Source organism: Ipomoea nil, unplaced genomic scaffold (assembly GCF_001879475.1).
Source record: "Ipomoea nil cultivar Tokyo-kokei standard unplaced genomic scaffold, Asagao_1.1 scaffold2821, whole genome shotgun sequence".
NCBI lineage: Eukaryota > Viridiplantae > Streptophyta > Magnoliopsida > Solanales > Convolvulaceae > Ipomoea > Ipomoea nil.
The window spans coordinates 1,182,178-1,191,919 of record NW_017619249.1 but is presented as its reverse complement, the minus strand read 5'-3'; the positions used below and the strand labels follow the sequence as shown (position 1 = coordinate 1,191,919).

Sequence of the window (9,742 nt, the reverse complement as noted above, 5' to 3'; positions counted from 1 at the left end):
GCCGTTTAAAAAATCATTATTGCGTAGATCGTGGTCCACATATGTGTGGACTACAGTCAAAAAAACACATAAAGTATATTATTCTAACTCATAAAATACATTATTTTATATAAAAATAATTATTTTAATTCATAAAGTATATTATCTTATCACAAGAATTTTATTCTAACACATAAAATGCATTACTCTAACACATATAATATATTATCTTGCCCTAAAAGATTTATTATTTTAACACATAAGTGCAAAGAACATAAAAATAAAATTATAACATCAAAATGATGTCATTTTAAACGGTGGTCCACACAATAATCTGCCTTTAGCCCTTTAAAATTTGGGTTGAGTGCACACTGAATTTTGGGCTCGGAAGGCCTTGTGTAAAATGGGTTTAAAAATGGCGGCGGAAGGCCTTGTGCAGAATGGGTTAGAAAATGGTGGCTGTGGGGTTCGAACCCACGCGCACTTATGTGCAGAAGATCTTAAGTCTTCCCCTTAACCACTCGGGCAAACCACCTTTTGATTCCGCTTTTTGATATAAGCATAAACAACTTAGTGTTTGAATACAGAATGTAATTTTTATCCAGAAGCTTCGCCTTATATAGTTATATATATATACAACTCTAACTGCTTCTCATTGTTCTCCAGACACGGGATAAAGTGTAGAGAGAGAGACAGCAGCTGAATTTGAAGTTTGAAGTCTCGGTTTCAATGGCGGAGCACTTGGCATCGATATTCGGAACGGAGAAGGACAGGGTGAACTGCCCCTTCTACTTCAAGATCGGCGCGTGTCGTCACGGCGACCGCTGCTCCAGGCTCCATACCAAGCCCAGCATCAGCCCCACCATCCTCCTCTCCAACATGTACCAGCGCCCCGACATGATCACCCCCGGCGTCGACGCCCAAGGCCGCCCAATCGATCCTCATAAGATGCAAGAACACTTCGAGGTATGCATTTTTCATTTCTCGCCGTTTCCGTGCCTTTCAATCGTTTCGGTTTCCTCGTTAATTGATTCCACATGCATTTGAAACAAACAATATGATCGTTCTATTTGTTTGTTTGTTTGTTTGTGATGCCGATTACAGGATTATAGATTTGGCGAAACTTTTTGGAGTATTGTTAGATATTGGATTATTTATATGTGACATGTTTTGGTATGGTTGGAGAAAGGATTGTTGTTTGGAAATTTGGTTTATATGAGGCAACATTTGGTGTCCTAATGTTTATGATTTAACATTTTCTCAATGTTTGCAGGAATTTTATGAAGATTTGTTTGAGGAATTGAGCAAGTATGGTGAGATTGAGAGTCTGAATGTTTGTGATAATCTGGCTGACCACATGGTAATCATCATTTCATATTAAATAATTGTATGATTTGTCAGCGGATTTTGAATTTTGATTGTGCGTGCTATCATGTAACATGTATTTGTGTATGTAATGTGTTCTTGCAGGTGGGCAATGTTTATGTTCAGTTTCGAGAAGAGGAGCAGGCTGCAAATGCTCTGAAAAATCTCTCAGGAAGGTTCTATGCTGGTAATTATCAAATCAAAATTCTTTATGCATTTGTTCTGCTTAAGCAAGATCTATGTGGAGCTTGCTTGATTCCGAAGCACTTATTGCTTCTATTATTAAATAATAATGAATGCAGGAAGACCTATCATTGTTGATTTCTCTCCAGTAACTGATTTTCGTGAAGCAACATGTAGACAGTATGAGGAAAATTCCTGCAATCGTGGCGGGTACTGCAACTTTATGCATCTTAAGAGGATTAGCAGGTAGAATGCCTTGTGTCTGTGCTGGGTAATAGGTAGTTGATTATAGATTCATTAGGTTTAGAGATTTCGTCAAGTAATTTTCACTGAATTCTTTCATATTAATGATGAACTACAGGGAGCTGAGGCGGCATTTGTTTGGGAGGTACCACAGAAGGCGCAGCCGAAGCAGAAGCAGGAGTCCCTACAGGCATAGAAGCTATGAAGAGCGTTCTCACAGGAGCCATAGTAGGAAGTATGATGATAGGGATCAGTACTACGAGAGTAGGAGTAGGAGGCACCGAAGCACAAGTCCTGGCCATCGGAAGGGGCGTAGCAGGAGCCCAGGTGGTAGAAGAGAGAGAAGTCCTGTTAGGGATGGAAGTGAAGAGAGGCGTGCTAGGATTGAGCAGTGGAATCGGGAAAAGGAGCAGGCTGATCTTGCTAAAAATGCCAATGCAGAAGTCCTTGATCACAAAAGTGAAAATAATGAGAGGGGTTATGCACAAGATGAGGATCAGTACTATGGCCAACAACATCCTTCACAACGAAATGGATATGCATACTGATATCTCTCTTGAACTGGTTTGTGTCCTTTCCCTTATGATTGAATCTGTTTTGCCGTATAGGTACAACAATTCTGTTTCAAAGCAGGGCCACCTATCCTATAAAAGTTAGCTTACTGTCCATTTTCCACTGTGCAGGCGGTGCAGGTTTTCAATATTGTGATAGGGAATATAAATGAAATTTCTTTCATATTTTTAATAGTATCTTTGGCTTGCATGTTTTCTTTGGTCCAATAGTTGAGTGCTTAAAAACCATTCTGAAAATCTTGAAGCCGTTTTCTGCGTTCCTTCTTGCACTTTTAAAATCTTGAGACCATTTCCCACCTTTGTATTTGCATGCACTGAAATAATTTGCCTCAAATTTCTGTAAATTCATTTGGGGGAGTGCATATTCTCTAATTGATCTGAAGTTGAATAAACCATTTCATAGTATGATTAACCATCTCTCGTTGAGGTCAAGTTCCCCTCACAAAGGGCATCAATAAGATTTTTTTGCATTTGTTTGCCAAGTGGTGAACACTTTTACTTGTAAGGATGCTCAATTAGCTCTTTAAGTCCCCACATAATTCAAGATTTGTGACATGGTTAACATCATTGGAGAATGCTATAGCCTTTGCAGATTATGGATCTCTGTTTACATTCACTCACCTTTGAGTTCATCTTGCAAATAGGTCATCCCAATATCCCTTTTCACCAAAACTAAAATATGTGGTCCTTGTTTTTTATCCCTTCCATCATTTTCGTTGCTTTCTTGTGCCCTTCATATCATCTTGTAAACATGAATACCAAATCACCCTTTCCTCTTTTTAAACAAAAGTTAAAATTAGTTTGCCTCCTCCATTGTTCCTTGTTTTGTAATTGCTTTTTGTGCAGCTATAGGACATCATACTTATAAACATGAATCCCAAATCGCTTCCCTCTTTTCTAAACAAGACATTAAGGTTGCCTCCATTATTGTTCCTTGTTTTTTATTTGCTTTTTGCGCAGTCAGGTTGTCCTGTGAGCAACACCATCCAGGCTAGTAGATATTCTACTTCTCTCATTTAAATATCCTATCAGGAACTTGTCTGTCTTACATTTACCACAAGTTTTGCAGGAAACAGGTCCAGGTTTCCATGCAGATAATGACCAGTCATCATCATATTTTAATAACAGCTTGCCATGAAATTTGTAACAGGTCGTCGAAGATACAAGGCAGTCGATGCTCTTTGGTGTCAGGAATTTGTATTAAAAGGATCGGTTGAGGAGCCTTTGTGGAATTTTAGTATTGTGCATCCATCTTTAGGTGATGTGGGTTAGACTGTCCAGTGTGGATTGTACACATATGGGATGAGCAACTTCACTTAAAAATGACCAAGGGTGTTTCTATGCTTTATTTATGATGTATGGAAATGACCATTTTCTGTCTTTTTAACATGGATTCTATTTTTCATCCCATATTTGATTAGGTTCAGTGATGGTTGCAACCACTACCATTTCCAACACACCACCATTTCTGATGTACGGAAATGACCATTTGCTTTAGTTGTCGGTGATTTCTGGTATCACTTCTGATATCTAATTGTTTCAATTAAGAGCATCCATAGTAGTGGATAATAGGGAGATATTTCAGTTTGCATTCTTTCCTACAAGAGATAATAGCTAATGTGGAGTGGAGATAATTGGAAAATATTTGTCCTGCAAATGAAGGCATATTGTCAGAAAAATAAAAAAATAAAGCAGTGAGAACTCGAGAATCTTCTGAAACTCGTTGCTCTTCCTCTCCATCGCTTCCGGGCTGTCCTCCTCGTCGGCGCCATCGTCGTCTTCATTGTCGCTGGATTTTCTACTGTTCTCCACGATCTTCTGGAAATCCAGAGACTTCCTCTCGCGATCCATCGCCGTCTGTCTTCCACATGTCCAAATACGACAAGTCCTCTCCTCCATCGGAGACTCTGATTCTTGAGCTCTTCCTGCTACACACGATGCTATTCCAGGCCGGCAGAGATTCTTTAGTGGAAAATGAAAATGGGTATTCTAGTAGGTGGATAGTGTGGAAATGGCTCGCCATTGGGAAGTGTTTTGCCGGTGTCGAGAAGGAGGTGGAGACCTCTGGGCGGTGTGTATTTATATAGGGAGTGTAAATTTGAGGTGGATTTTTTTTTTCAATTTTATAATTTTTTTTCTGAGAATATTTTGTATCCACTGATCTTTGTAAAAGAAAAGGATTTTCTTGAAATTTAATGAATTTTCTTGAAATTTTCTTGAAATTTTTTTTTCTGAAATTTTCTTGAAATATAAATTTATAAATAAAATAGATAAAGAAATAATTAAAATATAGTGAGTTAAATAGTGGGGTTCATAAATAACTCCTAAATCTCTCCAACTGATGTAGAGAAGAGTTATTTGTGATGGAGTGAGATAGTGGAGAATGAGATGGATGCTGGGGCCCACAAATAACTCCTAAATCTCTCCAACTGATGTGGATGCTCTAAGAGTATGTTTGGAAATTAGGAAAATATTTTTTGAAAAATATTTTCTAGACAATGAGTTGTTTTTCAAAAAATCATTCTTGAAAATTGTCTTGGTATTTTTTATTCATTTTTAAAAAATTGAGTAGAATTATATAATTAAATTAAATATTTTAATTGTTTTGTTTAGAATATAATAACATTTATAATATAATAATATAAATGGTGGTGGTGGTGGTGGTAGTGGTAGCGATTGTAATGATGATGGTGTGTCGGTAGTGATAGTGGTTGTAGTGGCGATGATAGTGTGGCAGTAATAATAGTAGTAGTGGTGATGCGTGTGATGGTGAATATCTGTTGCTTGTTTTGTTGTTGTGAAGTTTATAGGCTTGACCTTGTGTTCTCTCCTGGTTGGGTTGCAATGACGGTATGGCGACGGTAGTTGCAATTGTAGTGGTGGCATTAACACTGATATGAAAATTGAAATGAAGATATTTTTCTTTGACTAAAGACTCCAAAAATAATTTTCAAACACACCTAAAAACACTGCATCACAGTGACTATGGTATACGTAGTAGCGTTAATCATGATGTATTATTTTAATTACACTTCAGTTTTATTTGATAATGTTGCTATTTTTTTAGTTTTATTTTCCTTCCGTACTAGTTTTATTATAGCAATACTAAAGTATCATTTTAATGTCAAGCACATTGTGCTCAGATGGCACTCGGGTTGTAATAGAGTCAGTATTCAAAAAAGTATCATTTTAATTTTTCTATAATTTCATTTGATATGAGCAAGTACCAATTTTGGTCTCACGAGTATTATAACGATAATTTTGGTCCACATGTTTAATCCTTACTAATTCCTCCTAATTTGGTCAACATGTTTAATTATTTGGTCAACATGTTTAATTCCTACTAATTTTCATACACAATTATTGTTTTGATGTCAATTTGTGATGCCTAAATATGACATTATCAAGGGTATTTTTATCGTTTCGATCATAATTCACAATTCCCATCCTCAAATTAAGGTAGGATTATGAGAACTATCCTCAAATTAAGGTAGGATTATGAGAACTACAAATTATGATCAACCTTAAGATTTAAATCCTTTTATTCATACTTAAATTGAGATCTTAAGTTGAAAAAGACAAAAATACCAACTTTTAGATTTTGACATATCTTAAAAATTAAATATGTAGACCAAAATTATCATTTTTCTAATATTCGTGAGAATTGGTATTTGCTCTATATATTATTGTTTGAACTCCTATTTTTATTTCATTTTAAAATATTATTTTAATTGCATATATTATTTGACAAAATATGTTAGTTTCATTTTTCATTCAGAATAATTTTATTATAACAATACACTAAAATATTATTTTAATTCTACTACAATTTCTTTTGACAATCATAATCCAAAGTTCCACACCACGATGTATGAACCGTGGTCCACTTTATGACACTGGTTATGTGCATTATCAATGCATGCATATACATTATACTTGGTGGCAGGCAAGCAATAACTCATAAATCAAAAGCTTCAAACACTAAACCATCCAATCAATTGTCTAGTATAATAATTTAATTTGGTTTAAGACCAATCAAATCTAATTGCTTCAAAAGAACATAGTATGACATAAAAGACAATATTTAAATAAAGCCGATGATACTTCACAATCTTTCTTTCTAGCGATCCAAACAATAACACTAAATAAATGCCAAAATTGTGCTTTGGTTTAACTAATCCCATCCCTCTTCTTTTCTTCATCAATCCCCATCCCTAGTGCTTTCTCTGGTTAAATTTCCTGCAAAACATGAGCAGAGTTTAGATTTTGTGCCCTTTTCTTAAATATCATAAATCATTAAAAATAAATCCACAATGACTTGAATAATTTGAATAGGGCAGGGTACCAACTTTTGGGGCTTCTTGTTTGAATTATTGAATGATTGGGGAGATTTTTGAGGTTGCTTTGCTCCAGGACTAGGACCCCCTTTCTTCCCACCTTCATATATCAAATAAAATAAGCTTCACACATCCAAAATTGGCCAATCAGAGCAGAAACTTGTCATTGAAAAATACGAACCTGATTTGTCAGGAGTGGCTTGCTTTGCTTTCTTTGCAGGAGCACGAGTTTCTGGGAGAGGTTGAGCAGGCCTTTTCTTCATCTGAGGCTTACCCTTGAAAACAAAATACATAATTTTAGAAAAAACTACAATTTATACGAGTACTCAATTCGCTAGTTCAATTACCTTCACAGGTGTCTCCTCATCTGATTCATCTTCCTCAGAATCATCTTCTTCATCAGAGTCTCCATCTCCCATACTTTCATCAGAATCCTATTATCAATTCCAACAGAAAAGTAATAAATTTCAATACAACAATAGATGGCAGGACCATTTAACACTTCATTTGTTGACTGCTATATTAAAATGGAAGTGTAGTTAATATACTGAGATACTAAGGATAACCTAACATAACAATATTGTTAAGGGTTGCACTATTTTTGAGTAAAAATACAATCATAGCAAAACAACACAACAGTGAACTATTATCAGTTATAAGTTATACCTCGCCATCTTCATCTTCATCATCAGAGTCATCATCATCGTCAGATTCAGGCTCTACTTTCTTGGGAGCTGCTGCAGGCTTCGATTCTACTTTCTTGGGAGCAACAGTAGCAGAGGGTTTTTTCGCTGGCTTAGCAGCATCAACCTTAGGTTCAAGTTTCCCTGACCAAACCAATAACATGGAATATATTAAAACTGAAACCAAGGTTAAAGAACTACAACCATATGAAAATTAAACTCCTAGTAGATGCACAAGAAAAGCAAGAAGTATGTATTATCCCAAATTTGAGAGATGAAACAGCTAAACTGGAACACATCAAAAACATGAACAAATAAAAATAGAATAGTTATAAAAAGTTTAACTTATTTAGGATTAATTCATCAATTTGTTAAGTGTATCAAGAATAAATTAATTCCAAGAGTCTCAAAAACATATCCAGCACAGGACTAAGTTGAATGGAGTCAGATGATTTTGAGAACACAGATAACCATATGTAATTCCTATGTAAAAACATAAATATATATACATAAAAAGTATTCACCATTTTCTGGGGATTCAATGGGAAGTTCTTCATCAGACTCAAAATCAAATTCCTCTGTAAAGAAAAAAGAAAATAAAACATTAGTTGATGAAAGCAAATGATTGTCACTCAAATTCATAGAGTGATATGAAACTCACCACCATCATCCTCATCATCAGTGGAGGAACAAATGTAATGTCAAGGACAACAAAAATGAAATTGAATAATGATTAGAAAGTTATATAAAGTATGGGACATGAGCACATGTCCAAAACCATCAAGACCCAGAGAATATTGACATAAGAAATCTCAAGTTCTGCCTTGAGCTCATTCCATGGCAGAGAAAGAAACAGATAGAACACCTAGGCTTGGCTGAAATATGACAAATAGTATATATAGTAAAAAAAAATGACAATACTGAAGGATATAGGCATGGGTCCATAGTTTGGTATCCAATGAAGTAGACACTTCCATTCTTCCAGTCATGAGAGAGTTCAAACTCTTTCTCAAACACCAAATCAAACATTATCTGAGGTCTATCTCCAGCTGAGAGAGTTCCTACAACAAAGTTCTTCCCTCCAATCTTCAGACGGAGGGGAACCTTGTTACAAGCCTTCTCATCCTTTACCTCACCCAATGATGCCTGTGGTTGTAAGAAATTGAAGAGTGAGAACAAAAACACCTCAGATGTACCACTCACAAAAAATTTAAGCAACTCTAACTTGGGAAATATGAATGATTCTGTCATGCTCAGGGGTCACTTTCAAAGATTGACCTTGTTTGACTTCAACACCTGGACATTAATTTTCAGATGAGTGATACACATAATGTTAAACCATCATACAAAGGAGAAGCTAAATTCAGTTGCCAAAAAAAAAAAAAAAAAAAAGTTTGAATTTTAGGGTTAAAGACAAACAAAAAGTGAATAAATAAACAAGCACAATTTAAAACCAAGAGCAGCTTACTCAGTACCAACAACATTTATTAATCAAAACCAAAAAGTTAAAAGGCCATTATAACAGAAGAAAAGAGCTTAATCTTAGACTAGCAGCATCATAAAATAAATAAATAAATAAATCTTCAATTCAAGAATCAACAACAGCAAAATATCAACTCACAAGATGCATTAAAAAAACATTAAGAGCTTAAAAAGTAATAAAAATATTATTAAAAACCAACAAACCACCGCAAACAGAGCCAGGATCAGAAATAAATCAGTAACAACACAAACAACGATATCACAAGACAAGCATACGGATGACACAACACATCGGACAATATTAAAACAAAACAAAACAAACCAAAAAAACACGGACAAGTATCGAACAGCTTAAGGGGAGGGAAAGAAGGAACAATTAGATGAATGTATTACCCCAAAACTCCATGGCCATTAATTTTGAGAGAGAGAAAGCACTGATACTGCTTTGAGCGGAAGAGAGACACTGGAGCGTAAGATGAGATTCAGGAAGGGTTTTAGGAGGGTTTTATAGGGTTGAGAGCTAGGGTTTTTGAATTCGTGTGCAATTAGATGTTTTATTTTTATTTTTATTTTTTAATTTTAAATTTTTAGAATTCGAATCGTTATGTGATTATAAGAACGAAATGGGCCGTATGTTGGAGTTATTGGGCTTTTCTTAAAATTCATATACAATTTAATTTAGGCCTCTTTTATTTTTGTAATTTTTTATATGAGAAAAGAATGGGTCATGAGATAATAAGTTAGGCAGTATCTTGTTCTAAGAGAAAATGGATAAATTCATTATGATAATTGGTCTATCCATAGTATAATTATTATTGTTATTAATAGGGCATGTGTAGTATAATAATCTGCTATTTGTTTTCTATTTTTCATTTTTTTTAATATTCATAGTTCTTTA

General features: G+C 35.0%; 2 protein-coding genes and 1 non-coding gene across 4 annotated transcripts; 1 reads left to right on the top strand and 2 right to left on the bottom strand.

The window, feature by feature from the left end:
* Nucleotides 1–432: 432 nt before the first annotated feature.
* TRNAL-UAA lies at nt 433–514 on the bottom strand. Its single transcript has one exon. It is a non-coding gene; the product is annotated as a tRNA-Leu (tRNA).
* Nucleotides 515–635: 121 nt separating this feature from the next.
* On the top strand, nt 636–3,770 carry LOC109158537 (splicing factor U2af small subunit B-like). 2 transcript variants are annotated; one of them, XM_019306451.1, is made up of 6 exons: nt 636–945; nt 1,253–1,339; nt 1,450–1,531; nt 1,647–1,773; nt 1,889–2,334; nt 3,493–3,770. In XM_019306451.1, the coding sequence occupies exons 1-5, from the start codon at nt 709–711 to the stop codon at nt 2,316–2,318; spliced, it is 963 nt and encodes a 320-aa protein (XP_019161996.1). In that variant the 5' UTR covers nt 636–708; the 3' UTR covers nt 2,319–2,334; nt 3,493–3,770. The 2 variants fall into 2 exon arrangements, with proteins under 2 accessions (XP_019161996.1, XP_019161995.1); XM_019306450.1 differs by having other exon boundaries at nt 1,889–3,770.
* A 2,535-nt stretch (nt 3,771–6,305) lies between these two features.
* On the bottom strand, nt 6,306–9,362 carry LOC109158486 (histone deacetylase HDT1-like). Its single transcript, XM_019306404.1, has 10 exons — nt 9,238–9,362; nt 8,588–8,658; nt 8,294–8,508; nt 8,024–8,043; nt 7,887–7,940; nt 7,346–7,506; nt 7,027–7,113; nt 6,861–6,954; nt 6,692–6,779; nt 6,306–6,581 (listed from the first exon to the last, which is right to left on the bottom strand). Exons 1-10 carry the CDS (start codon nt 9,254–9,256, stop codon nt 6,557–6,559), a joined length of 834 nt encoding a protein of 277 aa, XP_019161949.1. The 5' UTR covers nt 9,257–9,362; the 3' UTR covers nt 6,306–6,556.
* Nucleotides 9,363–9,742: the final 380 nt, after the last annotated feature.

What these genes read in the sequence shown, in the direction of transcription:
- LOC109158486 (XM_019306404.1), bottom strand. An exon ending in ATGAGGAGACACCTGTGAAG is followed by an intron (nt 6,955 to 7,026) that starts GTAATTGAACTA and finishes TTTGTTTTCAAG; the next exon opens with GGTAAGCCTCAGATGAAGAA. An exon ending in TCAAACAAGAAGCCCCAAAA is followed by an intron (nt 6,582 to 6,691) that starts GTTGGTACCCTG and finishes CATGTTTTGCAG; the next exon opens with GAAATTTAACCAGAGAAAGC.
- LOC109158537 (XM_019306451.1), top strand. Translation starts at nt 709, where the DNA reads ATGGCGGAGCACTTGGCATCGATATTCGGAACGGAGAAGGACAGGGTG. An exon ending in AGATGCAAGAACACTTCGAG is followed by an intron (nt 946 to 1,252) that starts GTATGCATTTTT and finishes CAATGTTTGCAG; the next exon opens with GAATTTTATGAAGATTTGTT. An exon ending in CATCTTAAGAGGATTAGCAG is followed by an intron (nt 1,774 to 1,888) that starts GTAGAATGCCTT and finishes GATGAACTACAG; the next exon opens with GGAGCTGAGGCGGCATTTGT.